This window comes from Ranitomeya variabilis, chromosome 1 (genome assembly GCF_051348905.1).
Source record: "Ranitomeya variabilis isolate aRanVar5 chromosome 1, aRanVar5.hap1, whole genome shotgun sequence".
NCBI lineage: Eukaryota > Metazoa > Chordata > Amphibia > Anura > Dendrobatidae > Ranitomeya > Ranitomeya variabilis.
Window position 1 is genome coordinate 139,440,892 of NC_135232.1, and position 22,820 is coordinate 139,463,711.

Sequence of the window (22,820 nt, forward strand, 5' to 3'; positions counted from 1 at the left end):
AGTGCTTCCTCCATCATCTAGTTCCACCTTATTCAGCACAGTCAACAGATTGCAACATTTGGTCGGGAGTGCGAAAAAAAGCATTAATGAATCACATCTTCGGCTCCCCTCCCACTTACAAGTGCACCTGTTGGACATCAAAATGTTTGGTTAATGCTATGTTTAGATCAAAGTCCTGTCCACCATTAATGTAAGTTTTTAAAGTAAAGTTTTGTGTAATTTACAGGATACAATAAATGGTACACCAGAAGATATGACGGAGGAGCAGATTGCAGAATTAAAGATCTCCGTATGGAAACGCGTGTGTCTGGCACAGGTTGGTTATTTACTCTAGAAAGTGAAAATATAAAAAAACTTGTTGCGATTGTGATAAATTCCTATGTGGATACTTATACATGTAGACGGGGCTCCGCTTTCCTGCCAACAGGGTCACAATACGTCACTCTACATTCTGTCGGGTTTCAATTTTTTATGGCAAGATTAGTGCAGTGTGCATTGTGTAAAAAGACAATGGACACTCGGCGGTAACCTGCCAGACGTCTCTGTATAACAGTGGGATCTGTCAGAGCTGTCACGGCCTTATTGAGCATTATTATAATCATTAATAATCATTATAGATTGTAAGGCGATGATGCATAGATGTCTATCAATGAAGAAACTGGTGAGCATCAGCACCCAAATGTCTTGTGTCCCTGCAGCAGTAAGGATGATTTTTGTAGACTGAAAAAAAATGAAAAGGAATGACAAACATTTGGGACAAAAATATTTTTGTGCCTTGATTATTTCTACCCTCACAGAAATATAGTAATCAGCGGGATTTTATTTTCAGGCATCTCACCACAGATTTCCAGAAAAATTTAATGGACATTTTGAAAAACCTAAGGTAAGAGTAGGTGCCACTGCTGCTGCCACCACATGTCGTTCTTTATGGCAAGGCATGTGAAAATTGCGTTATGTCTTATGAAAGCATTATATGCCAAATTACTTTTTTGACTTTATACCAGCATTAATGGGACTTTTGCAAATTATGATCTGGTAATAAACAAGAAAGGGAGTGCTGTGGTCTTTCAGTGAATCTAATTTAACACCATCAATATCTTTTAGTTCACCACTGTGGACAACCTTGGTAATTAACTCTTGGAAGTTTTACAAGACTTAAAGGCAATGTGACAGCTGATTCATGCTGCCCAGTGTACAGGCAGCATGAATCTGAGATTGGCTTCATCAGTTTAGGGTGGCATGTTTTACTTTGAAATGCCGACGGAAATCGGAGAAAATATACATTTAAAAGCCCATCAGGTGACTAGTCCAAGGGGTGTGTGCCCATACACATCCATAGGAAGAGACCAGTGACGTGGTCCCTGGCCGGCTTTTATTTGTATTCTTTCTCTGAAATGCAGCAATGTTTCAGATTAAGATACATAGTACCTTATTATTATTAGTAGTAGTACCTGTCTGAAATGGAAGATCAGTGTATGATCCATGCTGCCTCTGGGTATCACATATCAGTTTTCAGGCTTACTTTAATGAAGGTTCATTGCAATAGCCGTATGGGAGTAGAGAAGATTTGAAAAGTTTTTCTTCCCGCCCTCTCTTCCTCCTTTGATTCTCTTAAAGGGAACCTGTCACCCCGTTTTTTCCGTATGAGATAAAAATACCGTTAAATAGGGCCTGAGCTGTGCATTACCATAGTGTATTTTGTGGACCCCGATTCCCCACCTATGCTGCCAAAATACGTTACCAAAGTAGCCGTTTTCGCCTGTCAATCAGGCTGGTCTGGTCAAAAGGGCGTGGTGTCTTCCCCCAGATCTTGCTTAGTTTTCCGTTGATGGCGTAGTGGTTTGCGCATGCCCAAGGTCCCGAATCCACACAGGGGAGTGAAAACAGCGCGATGTGCGTTATTTCCCTGTTGATCGTGGGGGCGGCCATCTTCCTTTGGCCGCGCGTGCGCAGATGGAGCGCTCTGCTGCCCTCGGCTTCAGGAAAATGGCCGCCGCGATCTCCATCTGCGCACGCACGGCATCCCGCGGCCATTTTCCTGAAGCCGAGGGCAGCAGAGCGCTCCATCTGCGCACGCGCGGCCAAAGGAAGATGGCCACCCCCACCGATCAACAGGGAAATAACGCACATCGCGCTCTTTTAACTCCCCTGTGCAGTAGATTCGGGACCTTGGGCATGCGCAAACCACTACGCCACCAACGGAAAACTAAGCAAGAGCTGGGGGAAGACACCACACCCATCTGACCAGACCAGCCTGATTGACAGGCGAAAACGGCTACTTTGGTAACGTATTTTGGCAGCATAGGTGGGGAATCGGGGTCCACAAAATACACTGTTGTAATGCACAGCTCAGGCCCTATTTAACAGTATTTTTATCTCATACGGAAAAAACGGGGTGACAGGTTCCCTTTAAGGCCTCGTTCACATGTCCCTGTTTCACGTACATGTTCTGTCCATGTTTTTCATGCTTAGAACATTTAGACATAATAGTATATGGGGCCATTCACATGAGCATTTTTTTTCCGAATGATTGCCACAAAAATGTTTTTGATTTGATTTATGTATTAACCTCGCCTATTCTGGAGAATATGTCTTTGAAATAAATGCACAGCACACATATGCCTTCCATGTATTGTTATAGTGCTGCCTGTTTTCTGTTTATTGGGTAGGAGAAGTTTGGGCATTTTGTAAATATATATATATATATATATATATATATATATAGTACAGTTGGGAAAATAAGTATATGACGTGCTGACGATTTTGCATGCTTTCCCACCTACAAAGAATAGAGAGGTCTGTAATTTTTATCGTAGGTACACTTCAACTGTGAGAGACAGAATCTAATAATAAAAAAACAGAAAATCACATTGTATAATTTTTACTTTGTAGGTGGCAAAATCGACAGTGTATCAAACACTTATCAGCCCTTGTGGCATGGTGACTTTTCGTTTGCAGTGAACCTTTTTCAAGGTTTGAAATATTAAGACTGAATAGAATAATATCTATATTGAATCCTTTTTCAATCTTTATATATTTTGCTTCAGAGATCCTGCACCCACTACTTTTGTTTCACTAGTGTGTACTGTTCTAGTTCTCTAGTTTTCTATTCTTTATATATATATATATATATATAATAGGGTGCTGAATATGCCATGCCACCCATATTCAGCACCCTATTGTATTATGACTTTTTCTTTATTGTTACATTTTACATAATTCTGATGAAAGTGGTCAACGTCAGACCTGGGATGTGCAGTAAGGTCTTACACCGCCAGTCCCGTTCATCAACCTACTGTGAATTTAAATATTCTGGGACATAAAACAATGCGGAAAATGCTGGAATATATAATGGAAAGCTGCTACCGCACTAACATGCTCAGTATGTAAATCAGCAAAACAAAAGATTAATACTCCTTACTTTGGAGATTCTGCCAGAAGCTCATAAACACCTCACAAGAACATCAAAGGGTTTCTGTTAACAAAAACTAAATATCAAAGGAATCAGTCCCAAATAGGCTGCTACCCTTAAATTCATGCATAGTATACATGAGCTGCAAGTAACAGGATTTCATGGGAACCAGAGGAGCAATAAGAAACATTGATTATTTACTCTGACTTCCTTCGAGGGCTGATAACAGATGTTCTTATGAACACATACAAGATTGTCTTGTGATCCGTTTTCCATTACCTTATGTATAGATCTGGTAGAAATGTTCCTGTCCTCATCTAATCAGCTGACTGCAATTCTGCCGATTAGGGCAAATATAAATGGGGTTTAATCCATTCAGGAGTCATGATGTATATACACGTCATGGTGCAGTTGTTGGGAGTTGGCCGAGGAGCTGAGCCTGCACACATCGGGCAGGAGCTGGCTGTGTTATACGGGCGGAACCTGCCTCCAACAGCTGTGATTAGAGCAACCACTTAAATGCCACTGTGTGGTGTGATCACAGCAGGGCATCCGTTCAAGGGTCAATTGGCCCAGACCAAATACCCCTGGGGTGGCAATGGGGTTTCATGACAGATTGGGGAACTGTTAAAAGACCCCCATTCTTATTGCCGCCCTCTAAGTGTTCCTGTTTGACTGTTTGAATTATAAAAGAAAATGTTTAGTTTTTTTTAAATAAATACAAGAACGAAACTAAAAAATACATAAACGTTTTAATTGTCCCCCTTTTCCCCATCCAAAAATGATGAAATAAAAAAATAGGAAATAAGCATAATCTGTATTGCTGTGTTTGGAAAAGTCCAATATATCAAAATATAAAATGTATCAAACATCAAAGATAAATTATTGTAAAGGGCAAAAAAGACAAAAGTCAAGAATTGCCATTTTCAGTCACAGCCACCTCTGCCGAAAATCGCAGTACAGTGTTATCAAAACATTTTATCCACACCAAAAATGGTACCAATAAAAACAACATCTTGTCATACAAAATAAAAGCCGTCGCACAGCCCCCTCAGTGGAGAAATAAGCAAGTTATTGATACTGGAAAATAGTAACACAGGGGGTTGTCCAGTCCAAATCAATAAGTATGCAGTGCCTCTGTGGGACTGTTGACTTATGAATCCCCCCCCCAGCGATTGCACTGTAGGGATTCGCCGCTTTCTGAGCCGGGACTGGAGGGTATGTACGCGTTATACATAATCCAGGCCAGAGCCCGTCTATTGGGTGTGGCCTCGCTCTGTACACTTGTATGGAGTGAGTCCACACTCTCTAGTCGACCATGCCCACCGGACGGCTGTGTAACTAATCGGGGGCGGCCTCGCTTAATACAAGTCCTCACACTGTGTGCTGTTACGATTCTCTTGTGCCAGTGGCGAGACCAGGCGGTCAGATGACCACAAGTATGTGATATGCATACTCTGGACCACATTCCGACTAGACGTGCACGGTCTCGCTCAATGCACTTTTATGTATTGAGTTAGGCCAGGCAAGTCTAGTCGGGATGTGCCCGGATGCATTTATATCACATACTTATGGTCAGATGACCACCTACTCATGGTGACGCCTCTTCAGAATCCTGACAGTATGTGCTGTGAGGATTTGCAAGTTTTCAGTTACATACAGTGACTGCAGACCTTTGTGCCAAACATGACCAACCTCTTTATGGTCTGCATGATATCATTGAATCTTAGGAGTCACAAGTCTTTTCATCTTACAGAAGTTGTCCTCTACTTCAGCATTGATGACCTATCCTTAGGACACCCTGCTCCCTCCGCCGATCAGCTTTTGTCAGTGTTGGCTTTCGGCCGGAAGCACTCACTTGTGAAGCTGGCCGTCTTCTGATAGTGGCCGTGGCTTGATGCTACACATCCACCTTCTGTTGATTTGAATAGGAGGCAGTACCCTCTGGAGGGCACGGTCAGAAGACGGCCAGCTCCAGTGAGTATTTCTGCCCGACACTGATGACAGCTGATCAGCGGGGGTGCCAGGTGTCCGACTATGAGCAGTCAGACATAGATGACCTATCCTAAGGATGGGTCATCAATGCTAAAGTAGTGGGAAACCTCTTTAACCTCGAAGTAGTGAATCCTCAGGCTTTGAGTCTATAACTTCGTATCATGGTAAAATATGAAACAGTTTTTTGTTGTAAAGTGAATCATTTGTTTTAGTTTTCTTTTGATATGAACTTTAATGGGTTTTCCAGGAATAGAAAAAATGAAATGAAATATCCTTTTATATGCATTTTTAAATACCTTGATTAGAAAATCTTAATCATTTTCTCTAGGGAGATAATCGCTACATAATTAAAATGGTCACTGTCTTGTTACATTAATAGAAACCTTACTTAGAATATACAGGCCCTATGAGCATGTGAAGTAGAAAGCTACGCTCCCTCCCTTTATGTGTGGGAAGATGGGCTCTTAGTGGATATTTTGATATATTTTTCACGCCTATGGGAGTGGATAGAGGTGAATATTCATTACCTTAATGAGCAGGTCCCCGTGGAAAATATCTATTTCTAAGAATAGTGTTGTACCTCAATCTTGTGAGATTTTCTTAGCCTTTAAAAGCATAAACTATACATACATATTTCAGATATTTGTATAGCTATTATTATGGCCTTTATTACTTTTCTACATTGGGGCTAGTGCTCCTGTAGTCAGGGCTGCCACTAGAAATTCCAGGGCCCCATACTGGTAAAATTTTCGGAGCCCCCTTGAGACTCCGCCCAGGCTCCACCCCTCGAACTGTCCACAGTCCCACCGCTCTCTCTTGGAAAATCTCCACTTCTCACCTATAACACATTAACAGTTCCCATCACCAGATCACACATATAGCCGGCAGCTTTTGATTTGGCCAAAAGATTTTTTAAGCCACCACCATAACACGGTAGACACTTTTGGCCGGGCCCTACTCTACTGTAACCTACTAAATATTTGTTAAAATATGCAATACAATTTAGGTATATTTTTATTTATTTTTACATTTTTAAAATTACCAATAATATCACATACAACGAACAAATACAACACCATCACTAGACCACATATTACAACCACAGTGATCGAATAATATCACATACAAAGAACAAATACCGCTACACCATGACCAGACAACATATTACCACCACAAAGTGACCAAATAGCACATAAAAGGGACAAATACCGCAACACCATGTCCAGACCACATATTACCACCACATAGTGACTGAATACTACAATACTGATGAGTAATAAAAAAAACAATACTATCACCATCAGTGCCATTATACACAGGAGATCTGTACTTAGTATGCAGTGTCTGTGTACAGAGAATACAGTGATCACCAGTGACATTATACACAGGAGCTCTATATAATGTATAGGTAATACAGTAATCTCTGGTGACATTATACTCAGGAGCTCTGTATATAGTATACAGTGTATAGTGTCAGTGTATAGGTAACACACTGACTCACCAGTGACGTCTCTAGGTGAAGTCCTTCATCTTTGTTTTTCATCTTTCATCCAGCACAGACCGCCATCACTTCTTCCAGCCAGGGCTCGTCTCTACAGGTGATAACACAGTTATCTCGAGCTCCGCTTGCAGAACACATTACTTAATTTTTCCCAACTTCTACATTACACCACATGAAGAAAAAAAGACGACATAGTATCACTCTACACAGTAACAGGACCGCCCCCCATTTAAAACAGTATCCTCAAAAAATAAAATGGATACATGACTGCAGTAATATCCCTTAATTAGCCCCTATGGTAATAATATTCCCCATCCTGGGCCCCATGTGTCTCATTCCAGCCATATGTTCTCCCATCCTGCCCTCATGAGTATCCATTTTGCCCCTTCTGATCTCCCCATCCTGCCCCTTCTGTCTCCATTGTATCCATCCTGCCCCATGATCCAATCTTGCCCCCATGTCTTTCATTCTGCCCCGTGTCTCCAATCATGCCCCATATCTCCATTCTTGCCCCACCTTTCTCCAGTCCTGCCCCCAGTGTGTCCAGCATTCTGCCCCCAGTGTGTCCAGCATTCTGCCCCCAGTGTGTCCAGCATTCTGCCCCCAGTGTGTCCAGCATTCTGACCCTAGTGTGTCCAGCATTCTGACCCTAGTGTGTCCAGCATTCTGCCCCCAGTGTGTCCAGCATTCTGCCCCCAGTGTGTCCAGCATTCTGCCCCAGTGTGTCCAGCATTCTGCCCCAGTGTGTCCAGCATTCTGCCCCCAATGTGTCCAGCATTCTGCCCCCAATGTGTCCAGCATTCTGCCCCCAGTTTGTCCAGCATTCTGCCCCCAGTTTGTCCAGCATTCTGCCCCCAGTGTGTCCAGCATTCTGACCCTAGTGTGTCCAGCATTCTGACCCTAGTGTGTCCAGCATTCTGCCCCCAGTGTGTCCAGCATTCTGCCCCCAGTGTGTCCAGCATTCTGCCCCAGTGTGTCCAGCATTCTGCCCCAGTGTGTCCAGCATTCTGCCCCCAATGTGTCCAGCATTCTGCCCCCAGTTTGTCCAGCATTCTGCCCCCAGTGTGTCCAGCATTCTGCCCCCAGTGTGTCCAGCATTCTGCCCCCAGTGTGTCCAGCATTCTGCCCCCAGTGTGTCCAGCATTCTGCCCCCAGTGTGTCCAGCATTCTGCCCCCAGTGTGTCCAGCATTCTGCCCCAGTGTGTCCAGCATTCTGCCCCAGTGTGTCCAGCATTCTGCCCCAGTGTGTCCAGCATTCTGCTCCCAGTGCTCCAGCATTCTGCCCCAGTGTGTCCAGCATTCTGCCCCCAGTGTGTCCAGCATTCTGCCCCCAGTGTGTCCAGCATTCTGCCCCGGGCCCCCCGGATCACCGCTCTCAATAATAATAATAATAAAAAAGTTCTTCTTACCTGGCCGCGCTCCTGCGGCGAAGGCGAAGCTCCCTTCCCTAAGCTGAAGCGCGCACTCACCGGTGACTGACAATGACGTCAGACGCCGGCAACGTGCGAGCTGCGGCTGATGTCAGCTGCCAGCCTCCGATTGGCTGGCGGCTGTTAACTATTGACGTGCGGGCCCGCACCCGCACGTCAATAGTGTTGCCGCAGCGCCGCTAAGGGCCCGGTTTAGCCTGTTGGTAGGGGCCCGATGAGCAGATGAGATGGGGCCCGATACGGGCCCCCTCTGCCCACCAGGCCCCATACGCCAGTCAGGGCAGTAATGCCCTGATGGCGGCCCTGCCTGTATGTGATGGCCACAATTTGGCTCTATGAATAATACATGCACTCCCATTTCTTACAGGGTGCCTGTGTATGTTGTGTGTTGTGAATTCTGCTTTTGGGTTCCCTCCGGTGGTTGTAGGTGGTAATGCAGTTGTCCCTGAGTTGCAGTCCTGGTCAGGTGTATCTGCTGATTGCAGTTCTGACTGGGGTATTTAGGCGTGCAGGATTCATTAGTCCTTGCCAGTTGTCCATGGTTGTTGGGAGGTTTTGGTCCTGGTTTGGTTCCTTCTGCCAAATCAGCAAAGATAAGTGTCTGGTTTTGGTTTCTGTGGCACACATGCTGTGTGCTTAATAATTCTGTGCTATTCAGTGTTTTTTTTTGTCCAGCTTAGATTGTGTCAGTATTTTCTCAGTCTTGTTGAATTCTCTGGAGTGGCAGATATACATTCCATGTCTTTAGTTAGATTGTGGAACTTTTTGTATTATCTGCTGTGGATATTTTTGGAAGGGTTTTAATACTGACCGCTTAGTATTCTGTCCTATCTTTCCCTATTTAGCTAGAGTGGCCTCTTTTGCTGAATCCTGTTTTCTGCCTGTGTGTGTCTTTCCTCTCCTACTCACAGTCAATATTCGTGGGGGGCTGCCTATCCTTTGGGGTTCTGCTCTGAGGCAAGGTAGTATTCCTATTTCCATCTATAGGGGTATTTAGTCCTCCGGCTGTGTCGAGGTGTCTAGGGTTTGTTAGGCACACCCCACGGCTACTTCTAGTTGCAGGGTTAGTTCAGGTTTTGCGGTCAGTACAGTTTCCACCTACTCCAGAGAAAGTTCATGCGGCTCCAAAGTCACCGGATCATAACAGTACAACTGGCCCACTATCAGTTAAATGCATCTCAGAAGAAGGGAAGAAAGGTGTTGAGTCATTTTTTTTTCTGTAGTTTGCTTTGCCTTTTCTTCCCTCTTTTTCTCTGGGTGGCTAAGGAGTCTTGTGTTAGCATGGATGTTCAGGAATTAGCTTCTCGTGTAGACCAGCTTGCTGCTAGGGTACAGGGAATTTCTGATTATATTGTTCAGACTCCTGTTTTAGAGCCGAAGATTCCTACTCCTGATTTGTTTTTTGGTGACAGGTCCAAATTTTTGAGTTTTAAAAACAACTGTAAACTGTTTTTTGCTTTGAGACCTCGATTCTCTGGGGATTCTATTCAGCAGGTTAAAATCGTCATTTCCCTGCTGCGTGGTGATCCACAGGATTGGGCATTTTCCCTGGAATCTGGGAATCCGGCTTTGCTTAATGTAGATTCCTTTTTTCAGGCTTGAGGACTATTATATGATGAACCTAATTCTGTGGATCAAGCGGAGAAGACCTTGTTGGCCCTATCTCAGGGTCAAGAGGGGGCAGAATTGTATTGTCAGAAATTTAGAAAATGGTCAGTGTTGACTAAATGGAATGATGATGCTTTGACTGCAATTTTCAGAAAGGGTCTTTCTGAATCCGTTAAAGATGTTATGGTGGGGTTTCCCACGCCCGTCGGTCTGAGTGATTCTATGTCTTTGGCCATTCAGATTGATCGGCGCTTTCGGGAGCGCAGAACTGTGCGCGCTGTGGCGTTGTCCTCAGAGCAGAGTCCTGAGCCAATGCAGTGTGATAGGATTCTGTCTAGGACAGAACGACAAGGACTCAGACGTCAGAATAGGTTGTGTTATTATTGTGGCGACGCTTCTCATGTCATTTCAGTCTGCCCTAAACGGACAAAGAGGATCACTAGTTCATTTACCATCAGTACTGTACAACCTAAATTTCTGTTATCGGTGTCCCTGATCTGCTCATTGTCATCATTTTCTGTCTTGGCGTTTGTGGATTCAGGCGCCGCTTTGAATTTAATGGACCTTGAGTTTGCCAGGCGTTGTGGTTTCCCCTTGCAGCCCTTGCAAAACCTTATTCCTTTAAGGGGCATTGATGCTACACCTTTGGCTAAAAATAAGCCCCAGTTTTGGACACAGGTGACCATGCGCATGGCGCCAGCCCATCAGGAAGATTGTCGATTTCTGGTGTTGCATAATTTGCATGATGTTATCGTGCTGGGTTTCCCGTGGTTGCAGGTACATAATCCTGTGTTGGATTGGAAGTCTATGTCTGTGACTAGTTGGGGTTGTCAGGGGGTTCATAATGATGTTCCTTTAATGTCCATCTCCTCTTCTTCCTCTTACGAAATTCCAGAGTTTTTGTCTGATTTTCAGGATGTATTCGATGAGCCCAAGTCCAGTTCTCTTCCACCACACAGGGACTGTGATTGTGCTATTGATTTGATTCCAGGCTGTAAGTTTCCTAAGGGCCGACTCTTCAACCTGTCTGTGCCGGAACATACCGCTATGCGGAGTTATGTTAAGGAGTCTTTGGAGAAAGGGCATATTCGGCCATCTTCTTCACCGATGGGAGCGGAATTTTTTTTTGTTGCTAAGAAGGATTGCTCCTTGAGACCCTGTATTGATTATCGCTTCTTGAATAAGATCACGGTCAAGTTTCAATACCCTTCACCTTTGCTTTCCGATTTGTTTGCTAGGATTAAGGGGGCTAGTTGGTTTACGAAGATTGACCTTCGGGGGGCGTATAATCTTGTTCGTATTATGCAGGGTGATGAATGGAAAACTGCGTTCAATACGCCCGAAGGCCATTTTGAATACCTTGTGATGCCGTTCGGGCTCACTAATGCTCCATCTGTTTTTCAATCTTTCATGCATGATATCTTCCGGACTTATATTGATAAATTCTTGATTGTATATTTGGACGATATTTTGATTTTTTCTGATGATTGGGAGTCTCATGTGGAACAGGTCAGGATGGTATTTCAGATCCTTCGTGACAATGCTTTGTTTGTGAAGGGGTCTAAGTGTCTCTTTGGGGTGCAGAAGGTTTCTTTTTTGGGTTTTATTTTTTCTCCGTCATCTATTGAGATGGATCCGGTTAAGGTTCAGGCCATTCATGATTGGATTCAACCCACGTCCGTAAAGAGTCTTCAGAAATTTGTGGGTTTTGCAAATTTTTATTGCCGTTTCATTGTTAACTTTTCCAGCGTGGTTAAACCCTTGACCGATTTGACCAAAAAAGGCGCTGATGTGGCGAATTGGTCCTCTGCGGCTGTTTCTGCCTTTCAGGAGCTTAAACGTCGATTTACTTCTGCTCCGGTGTTGCGCCAACCTGATGTTTCCCTTCCGTTTCAGGTTGAGATTAACGCTTCTGAGATTGGCGCAGGGGCCGCTTTGTCCCAGAGGGATCATGTTGGTTCCTTGACGAAACCGTGTGCATTCTTTTCCCGTAAATTTTCGCCTGCTGAACGCAATTATGATGTCGGCAATCGGGAGTTGTTGGCTATGAAGTGGGCATTTGAGGAGTGGCGACATTGGCTTGAGGGAGCTAAGCACCGTATTGTGGTCTTGACCGATCATAAGAATTTGGTTTACCTCGAGTCTGCCAAGGGGCTGAATCCTAGACAGGCTCGATGGTCCTTGTTTTTTTCCCGTTTTGATTTTGTGGTCTCGTATCTTCCGGGTTCCAAGAATATTAAGGCTGATGCCCTTTCTAGGAGTTTTTTGCCTGATTCTCCTGAGGTCCTTGAACCGGTCGGCATTCTGAAAGAAGGGGTGGTTCTTTCTGCTATTTCCCCTGATTTACGACGGGTTCTTCAGGAATTTCAGGCTGACAGACCTGATCGTTGTCCAGTGGGGAAACTGTTTGTTCCTGACAGATGGACTAGTAGAGTGATTTCTGAGGTTCACTGTTCTGTGTTGGCTGGTCATCCTGGTATTTTTGGTACCAGAGACTTGGTTGGTAGGTCCTTTTGGTGGCCTTCATTGTCACGTGATGTGCGTTCTTTTGTGCAGTCCTGTGGGACTTGTGCGCGGGCCAAGCCTTGTTGTTCCCGTGCTAGTGGGTTGCTTTTGCCATTGCCGGTCCCTGAGAGGCCCTGGACGCATATTTCTATGGATTTTATTTCTGATCTTCCGGTTTCCCAGAGGATGTCGGTTATCTGGGTTGTTTGTGACCGGTTTTCTAAGATGGTTCATTTGGTGCCTTTGCCTAAATTGCCTTCCTCTTCAGATTTAGTTTTGTTGTTTTTTCAGCATGTGGTTCGTTTGCATCGTATTCCGGAGAATATTGTGTCTGACAGAGGTTCCCAGTTTGTTTCTAGGTTTTGGTGGGCCTTTTGTGCTAGGCTGGGCATTGATTTATCTTTTTCCTCTGCATTTCATCCTCAGACAAATGGCCAAACCGAGCAAACTAATCAGACCTTGGAGACTTATTTGAGATGCTTTGTGTCTGCTGATCAGGATGATTGGGTGGCCTTTTTGCCATTGGCCGAGTTTGCCCTTAATAATCGGGCTAGTTCGGCTACTTTGGTTTCGCCTTTTTTTTTTAATTTTTGTTTTCATCCTCGTTTTTCTTCTGGGCAGGTTGAGCCTTCTGACTGTCCTGGTGTGGATTCGGTGGTTGACAGGTTGCAGCAGATTTGGGCTCATGTGGTGGACAATTTGGTGTTGTCTCAGGAGGAGGCTCAACATTTTGCTAACCGTCGTCGGTGTGTTGGTTCCCGGCTTCAGGTTGGGGATCTGGTCTGGTTGTCTTCCCATCATGTTCCTATGAAGGTTTCTTCTAAGTTTAAGCCTCGGTTTATTGGTCCTTATAGGATTTCTGGGATTATTAATCCTGTGTCTTTTCAATTGGCGCTTCCGGCCTCTTTTGCTATCCATAATGTCTTCCATAGATCTTTATTGCGGAAATATTTGGTACCCGTTGTTCCCTCTGTTGATCCTCCGGCCCCTGTGTTGGTTGATGGGGAGTTGGAGTATGTGGTTGAGAAGATTTTGGATTCTCGTTTTTCGAGGCGGAGGCTTCAGTATCTTGTCAAATGGAAGGGTTATGGCCAGGAGGATAATTCTTGGGTTTTTGCCTCTGATGTCCATGCTGCTGATTTGGTTCATGCTTTTCATCTGGCTCGTCCTGATCGGCCCGGGGGCTCTGGTGAGGGTTCGGTGACCCCTCCTCAAGAGGTGGGTACTGTTGTGAATTCTGCTTTTGGGTTCCCTCCAGTGGTTGTAGGTGGTAATGCAGTTGTCCCTAAGTTGCAGTCCTGGTCAGGTGTATCTGCTGATTGCAGTTCTGACTGGGGTATTTAGGCGTGCAGGATTCATTAGTCCTTGCCAGTTCATGGTTGTTGGGAGGTTTTGGTCCTGGTTTGGTTCCTTCTGCCAAATCAGCAAATATAAGTGTCTGGTTTTGGTTTCTGTGGCACACATGCTGTGTGCTTAATAATTCTGTGCTATTCAGTGTTTTTTTTTTGTCCAGCTTAGATTGTGTCAGTATTTTCTCAGTCTTGTTGGATTCTCTGGAGTGGCAGATATACATTCCATGTCTTTAGTTAGATTGTGGAACTTTTTGTATTATCTGCTGTGGATATTTTTGGAAGGGTTTTAATACTGACCGCTTAGTATTCTGTCCTATCTTTCCCTATTTAGCTAGAGTGGCCTCTTTTGCTGAATCCTGTTTTCTGCCTGTGTGTGTCTTTCCTCTCCTACTCACAGTCAATATTCGTGGGGGGCTGCCTATCCTTTGGGGTTCTGCTCTGAGGCAAGGTAGTATTCCTATTTCCATCTATAGGGGTATTTAGTCCTCCGGCTGTGTCGAGGTGTCTAGGGTTTGTTAGGCACACCCCACGGCTACTTCTAGTTGCGGTGTTAGTTCAGGTTTTGCGGTCAGTACAGTTTCCACCTACTCCAGAGAACGTTCATGCGGCTCCAAAGTCACCGGATCATAACAGTTGTGGTTCCATACAATATTTTTGTAGATGTATGGTCATTGTATGGTGGATAACAGATGTATCTTTATTGGATATCAGAGACAACATTCAGAAAAGACACAGTGTCAGTAATTTGAAATATTGTGTATTTTTTCTTTCTTTCACTTCGAGAAATGCCCCTTGATAAGAAAAATGAAAATAATAACAACATAGTATAAAAAATTGTGTAAAGCATAGGGGCGCACATTTGTCTGTTTTTGGTATGTAACATCCACTATCTGGTGTTGCCAGGGTATATATTACGCGGGCTGTCTTTCCCTATTAGAGTACTGACTGTTGAGTCGGACATGCTGTCATGTTTTGGAAATTTGCTTATGAATGTGGTGCAGAATGTTTAACAAGTTTCATAGTTAATTCTGCAGCCCAAAATCCTTAAGCACTGAAGTGTATTCAGGGCCTCATTTAATAGTAATTGACTGATAACTAGATGGCTCTTACTGGACGTGATTTATGGTTTCCTGAAGAATTTTCTGAAGGTAATAATTTGCCTTAAAACCTTGATTGCCTTCTGTCTGAGGCTGCCCTGGTATGTAGTCTGCATATAACCCAGCATTGATCATTGACTTCATTATATAGAATTAAAAAGGAAGATAACACTGACGGTAAGAGTGGTGTGAGCGCCGTAGTCCCGGCAAGAAGTGTATGCCGAGATAAGCTAAGCTCAGCCAAGAGCTCTGCTTTTAACTAACCTTTGTATTAAAGTGCTGGCGTTTTACTATCATATGGTTGCCCTCTGAAGACCTTTTTCTCTTTACTGAAATTTGTATTATATTTTGATATGGACAATTAACAAGGACTGTAGTTCACTCTGGAAAGATGTTTCTGAATGTTCTAATTTGGGATCGGTAGCATTTTCTGTAAAAAAAAAAAAAAAAGAACATTTTCGGTGCCATTTCACATTTTTGAAAATAAGGATTTCTTTAATTCTACAGCCTCTTATTTATATATTATTTTATAAATCAACACAGACTATCAATATACGGTATTGTGGATATTCAGGGGACCAGAAAGCAATTAAAGATGTTATCCAGGAGTTTTTTATTATTTTATTTTTTTTGCTATGTGCCTACAAGCAAACAGACAATTGCTAGCTACCTCCCTGCCCGCCGCCGACCTTTGCAGGCTCAGAGTTTTGTGGCTTCCACTCTTATTAGGTCGACAAAGCAGCTGCTTCTCTTCTGCTCTGCTCTGTTGACTCTTTATGACTGCTGATATCATGCTGATTGACAGCTTACCCCCTGTGCTTAACTGCAGGAAGCCAGCTATCAATCAGCATGACATCAACAGAGCAGCCAGGAAGTGGAAGAGCTCCTTTGTTGACTTTACGCTGCAGAATCGCCTGCAGGAGCTGTCCGTGACGGCTCTGAGCAAGCTTTGGATAGAACAGACTCTACTACTACCCGCCCGTTAGTTCTTAAGCCCATTGTTAAAAACTAAAATAGTTCCAACTACTTTAAAGGTAGTCTGTCAAAACAGAACTGTTCAAGCTAAGTTGAGACTCTCGGTACATCATGGCGATGCCAAACACCTAAGGTGCCCCATCCCACCTGCTCGTTATCCATCTACCTAAGCGTTTCTCTGGCCGTATCCAAAGGGAAAACAAGGAGGCGGGAAGGAGTAGTTAATTGTTTGGCCATGCCATGAAGCACCAAGAGCCAGTACTTGGTATGAACAGTCCTTCTGTGCTGACAAGTCCATTTAGATAATTTCCCTTGTTTAAAAATACACTGCTTATAATACTTATTTTGAGGTGTAGGCGGGGGGTTCAGCAGTGACTTCACGCTACCATCGTGCGTCATCGCTGCAGTGACACACGATGCACAAGTCTCTGAGATTAGAGATTGGCTGCAGAAGTGATGTGAACTACTGCAGCCAAACCCCAGAGACTGGAGCAGTGGTAGAGAGCCAAGGAGGGTGAGCATTAACTCATTTGTTATTTTTTTTCGTTTGAAAGTGGAACCCCTTCTAGCACGCATGGCTTGTCATATTTCTGTAATCATCGTGTGGTCCTAGATTTTTGAAGGTTTTTCCGAGATATGTTAGCACATTAGATAGTTGTCAACACAGTGATAATTTGGCTCCTTATGAGAAAGCCAGATTCCTAGTGGTGGCTGATATCCAGGGGAATAAAGGAATCTGCCGCTTAAATTCAGCAGACTCGATACTTCTCTTTCTTGACATCATCTATCAGGATAGGTTCAGGAGGCCCCCATATATATTAGACTTTTGGCTGATTCTGCTGATATTGACAGGTTGGATTGACTTCTATATTAGTGTATGAAGCGACTAGTTGTCTGGCTAATTACATTAAGCAGCCCCCTTCTTTGCCTTGCCTGGAGACTAAGGACAGCCAGCCATTTTTATACATATCATTGACACAGATAAGGGGAGGAAGCCGTTGTTTCAGAGCCACAGCTCAGCAGAAGTTCTGAACATCTAGAACCACGTTTTGGCCTCTGAAATAAGATAATTCTCTAAGTTTCGAAAATCGCAGTAAGTTGCTGATGGAGGAGCACAAGGCCAGACCTGTCAATCTTCTCCAGTTGGAAAACACCTTTACCATGTGCAGTGTCTTATTAGTTGAAGGAGACTGATGGACATGGTGGATCCCACGCCTCTGTATCTGCAGCCATTTCAGGATAGAGCTTGCGCAGTCCTTAAAGAAGGCTGAACTTACAAGTGGCGGTGCTTCATAGAAGAGAGGAACCTGTGTTCTGAATTGTGCTCCCCCAACAAATTTATTGAACTGAAATAGCCTCCCATATCATTGTAGTATTGGTAATCCCTGGTTTTAGTTTGTCTGAATGCTATTACTTACCAAACTTTTTGACATTTGTAGTTGAAAGGTGAAGTTGGCAGAACGAGTCTGAATAGAATCGAAGAGCTTATTGAAGGACAATTTTTTCTAGAAGCATTTTGGGAGATTGAATGCCTTACTCCTTTGGTCTTACCTCAGCATTTTTTTGAGTTGCTCCTCAAGCACTTCATACAGGTAAAATGCTTTAAATGTTGGATGCGTCATTAAATCGGTGGAAATTTAAATTTAGAGTGTAAACTGGAACCCATTGGAATACCTTTTCTTACATGTGAGCGCTTAGTAAATGCTCAAAAACCCTCATTTACTGCAAAATCCATCCAGAGAAACAGTAAGTGCTAGAAAGCTTGGGTGGAACTGCAGTGCTGCAGGGCATCTGCAACTATAGTTTGTTTTTCACATGATCAGCTTGACTGTGTTAAAAATAATAAAATAAGCCAATAACTAACTTGGTGCCTACATTGACAAAGCCGCTGTGTCCAGTGCAGGGCAGCCAACCTGATTTTTCTTTATCCTGGAAAACTTGATCAAAATTCACAAATTGCCCAATTTTTTTTTACAAACACATTGGGAAAACCATAATAGATTATTAAGATTTTAAATTACTGCTCTATACAGCCTATAATTTTAATACTCATAAACTTACATCATTTACTGTTAATTATAACATGATGAAAATTATGCTCTCATTATATTCTGCACTAACTTCGCAAAATCATGGGCGCACAAATTTTTGTTTACGGTTGGGAAAAGTATTCTGTTGTTATACACTATCCAGGGATTTTTGGGCAGTTGGCAACTCTAGTCCAGTGATTGGCTGGAGCAATCATGCCCGCTAATATCATGATGTCACCACTAGTGATGGGTGGAGCTGTGGATTTTCGGGTCCGTCGTGTTCAGCCAAACATTAAAAACAAGTTCAGTTTGAGTACCAGAACAGCACATGAACTCGAACCCAGACACCATTCAAATGAATGGGGGCCGAACATCCAGCGTTTCCCATGATGTGTGACAGTGCCAAAAACACTGGCTCTCATTGGCAGTAAGTTTGTTACTGCTGGCCAGAGCGCTGTGGTTCCCATGCTGTCATACAGATGTGAGACAACTGTGGCCGGCGGTAAAAGTTACTGCCGGGCACAGGCGTCTCCTGATGTGAGTACTACTCTTATCATCATACGCCTGGTCTTGCTGTTAGCAGGTGTACGATAATGAGTATTTACCAGCTGACGCCTATGCAATAAAGAAAGAAAATAAAAAATTGTCATGGGGTCTCCTCTATTTTTGATAACCAGTGCAAGTAAAGCTAACAGCTACAAGGTTATCTTGGCTGGTTATCAAAAATAGAGGAGTCCCCACGTCTTTTTTTTTTTAAATGATTTAAATAAATAATTTTTAAAAAATGACATAGGGTCCCTACCCATTTTTGTCACCCAGCCAAGCTAAAGTTGACAGCTGGGGGCTGGTATTCTCAGACTGGGAAGGGCCATGGATATGGCCCACCTCAGCCTAAATATAGCAGCCTGCAGCCGCCTCAGAAAAGGCTCATCTATTAGTTGCGCCAAGTCTGTCACTTTGCCTGACTCTTCCATCTTGCCTTGGTGTGGTGGCAAGTGAGGCAATAGTTGTGGGGTTGATTTCAGCTTTGCAATGTCCGTGACATCAAGCCCATGGGTTAGTAATGGAGAGGCATCTATAACACATCCCCATTATTAACACCATAGTCAAATGTAATAAAGACAGAGTAAAATCCTTTAATTGAAATAACTTCCTCACACTCTTTTACCCATTTATTAAGGTAAAAATAAAAAATAAACTCACCTTTCCGCCGATAATCCGTTAAGGACTATGTCCCACGATGATCTGACTGCTCTCCACACCAGCCAGAACACACTGAGCAGAGCGTGAGAAGCTCTGCCTGTGACTGCGGTTACCTTAATGACATTACCGCCCGTCACATGCAGCCAAGTTCTCAAGCTCAGCATTTCCTGGATGCACTGCTAAGCAGTCGCATCATGCCACCGCTCAGCAATGTATCCAGGTGTGGTAGATTTGGAGCACATCGTGGGACATATGGATTATCAGCGGACAGATAATAAATGCTGTGATTTTTTTATTCTTACAGTAATAAATGGGTAAAAGAGTGTGGGGAGTGTTTATTTCAAATAAAGAAGTTTTTTCTGTGTGTTTATTTTAATTACAGAACTTTTTCTGTGTGTGTGTCTTTATTTAATTTTCACTACAGGGTTACTAATGGGGGTGTCTTATAACCCTTGGGCCTGATTTCAGCTGACATGACAAAGATGACATCAACAGCAATATTATTACTTCACTTATAGTAATGGAGATAGATGCCTCTCCATTACTAACCAGTGGGCTTAATGTCAGCTGCCATAAAATAGCTGATCTCAACTCCACAACTATTACCCCACTTGCCACCGCACCAGTGCAATTGGCAAGAACCGGGCAAAGTGCCAGAATTGGCACATCTAATGGATGCTCTTTTTCTGGGGCGGCTGCATGCTGCTATTTTAGGCTGAGGAAGACCAATATCCATGGCCACTTCCCAGCCTGAGAATACCAGCCCCAGCTGTCTGCTTTAGCTTGGCTGGATATCAAAAATGGGGGGGGACCCCACGCCTTTTTTTTTTTTTTTTTTAATTATTTAACTGAAAAAAAAAACCTGCTTGGAGACCCTCTATTTTTGATAACCAGCCATGTTAAAGCTCACAGCTGGGGCCTGCTCTGGTTATCAAAAATAGACGAGACATCATCTTAATTTTTTTTATTTACGCAGTGTGCGCCAGCCTGTCACAGCCATGCCAATACTTGCCGGAAGTGCCCACACAGTAAAGCTTGTTGATTGGCTGCGCTGCAACCTTTCAATAAGCTTTGTTCAGGCTGCCAAATTTGAACAGTAACACTGAGTGCGGTGCATGGACACTAGGTGTTCGTAACGGACCGTTCGGGTTCGCCAATCCCTAGTCACCACTACAGTCTGTCAACCTAAGAATGCTGATTTTATTATTTTTAAGACATGGCAGTGAGGTGAAATGATTTTTAGCTTGGGCAACCCTTTTAAACTCCTCCACATCTAAAGAAAAAGAGTGAATTTTGTACCCTGTAAAGAAACTTTTACAACATTTTTTTTTCTCAAGACATCTGAAATGAAAAATGAGGCAAATTTGCAATAGGTATCAGTTCAGACTTTGCAATTAGTATCCTTCTACAGCTGCCATTAGTCTCCATGTTAACAGACAACAAATACTGTCTGTGTAGTTTAATTATGCTGATTTATATTTCCTTCTATTTGTCCCTTACTTTTGTGCTAACATACATCTGGTGGAGTAGCCAAAAGCAAAGGACAGTTATTAGGGAATACGACAGCAAGATCAGACTACACAGTTTGTTTGTTGTCTGTTACCATGGAGATGCCCCGTTTGTCTAGGAGCTGTAGAAACAACATCTGGAGACCTTGCTAAAATGATACTACTTTGATGTTCTCACACCATTTTCACCCAACTTTGACAATGTGGATGGGCATGGACAAGGGGGTGGCGCCACAAATCTTACTGAACAGCGACTGGAATAGGATTTGTGGCAAGGTGCAAATATGCCATCCAGATAGTTGTTGCAGCTAGTATTTCATATTATTTAATTTTTTTCTATCCTGTCTTCATTTAGGGAAATGTAGATATCCAAATCTTTGGTCAGTTTTCAGATATATTGTCCAATTTTTTGCATCACTGTCCTCCATGGGAATCCACTAAGATGGTGCAGTACTACCTTACTGTTCTCCAGTGCCCAGTTTGCAAGAAGGGAACGTGGTCCTTCATTGATACTTTTATAAGGTATGCAGCATTTGAACACTTCGTAGATGTATTAAAAAATCATTTAGTGTGTAAGGCCTCTGTCGTACTTTTTTTTTTTTGGGGGGGGACCTGCATGCAATAAGAAAACAGACTCTTTTTCATCAGTGTGCTGGACCCAATCTTAATTCATTTTTGGTCCATGAGTCCATATTTATTATTTTATTAGGTTATTTTACTCATTAAAAAGTAAAAAAAACTGGATGAAAGATGGATGGCATGGCTGTGAAAAATGGGCGTCTGGATCAGGCCTAACAAATAAACCATATGATGGACATTTTAAAGTTATTACTTATAAGTTGGTTCTGTATAAGATAGTAACCTTTAGCTATGAGTGGGTGTGCTCGCCACTTGATCGCGCATCGGGGTGCTCGGGTACACATCAAGTATCGCTGGTGCTCGAACACCATGTTTGAGTCCCCACCCCGCATGCTCATGACTGTTAGACAACCACTAAGCATGCAGGGATTGCCTGCCATACACTTAATGCTGTAGACAACATGGGTACGACATTACCGTGTATGGCAGGCAATCCCCAGGGCATGCAGGGCAGGAGATCGAGCACCCGCTATACTCGATATGTACCCGATGGACGAATAAGTGGCGAGCACGCTCGCTCTTCATGGCTTCCGTCTCCAACTGAAGTCATGGCGCTGAATGTTTATGAATGCTTGCAACCTCATTGACTTAAAATAGCGCTCATCAGATTTCCTAAATTTTGTATGCAATAATAGCTATGTGGTCTGCACTATTTTTGTAATTAAAGACGGAAACCAATTATGTCCATATATACAGAAAGGATACCTATTTGTTACATTAACCAGGTACATTAGTTGTCATCCTGTGCTTCCCCAGCTCACTGATAGCAGTTGTGTATCGACTACGCCGGGTCATAAAGGACAATATCTCCAATAGATTCCTTTTTGGAGAGATGATAAAATGCTGTACTGTGTAACAAGCGTGAACAGCCAGACAGTGCAGAACAGTTGTTGTTTTCATTGCGGTTTGCCTTCCTTTCCTTTTTCTAGGTGTTTTCTAGAGGACAGATTCTGCTTATGCCATGAAACATCTGATATGGAAATTGACAGTCATAAAAGGAGGAAAATTGTGGCAACAATACTGAAATTTCTGTCAAGTGTGATGCAAGAAGAAGCGAAAGCTCTTAGTAAAAGGTGAGTTTTTAATCCTGATTTGTCCATAAGGTCATAACTTTATCATGTTTATGAACTCAACAAAGTGTCTGCTATTAGTTTTCTTCTTGGGATACCCATGCAAATTGTCTCTTCAGAGAGGAAAGGACTAGAACTCTAGTGCCACCTATTGGAAGTAGCAATCCTAACAGTCAATGTCAACCCTTTAACGAGCCTTGTCACATGACTTATGATAAGAGCCAAACCAAATCTCAATTTGCAGACACTGTGTTTCGGGGTACTGCCCCTCGTCAGTGCTGAGTGGAGATCTGGTTTGGCCGATTGAGAGGCGTCTGACCGGGATCCAAGAAGTATCGTTTCTCCTTGCGGAGAGTAACATGTTAAGAGGGAAAACTCTGTGTTGACTCCCTTTACAGGGAGGTGCCAATCAGGTGAGTGATTCATGCTGCCCAAGCCTATATGTTTTCTGAAACGCTCCATCCTGGTACTGTAGCCAAAGACCGAACTTGTCCT

General features: G+C 43.4%; 1 protein-coding gene across 1 annotated transcript in view; it reads left to right on the forward strand.

Annotated features, from left to right (window-relative positions):
• Window positions 1-22,820, forward strand: part of SLF1 (SMC5/6 complex localization factor 1) — a 178,205-nt gene that overhangs the window by 63,736 nt on the left and 91,649 nt on the right. The window contains exons 6-10 of the mRNA XM_077289233.1: window positions 227-316; window positions 830-883; window positions 17,315-17,467; window positions 20,972-21,138; window positions 22,185-22,328. Coding sequence (XP_077145348.1) covers window positions 227-316; window positions 830-883; window positions 17,315-17,467; window positions 20,972-21,138; window positions 22,185-22,328 — 608 coding nt within the window. The remainder of the gene's footprint in view (window positions 1-226; window positions 317-829; window positions 884-17,314; window positions 17,468-20,971; window positions 21,139-22,184; window positions 22,329-22,820) is intronic.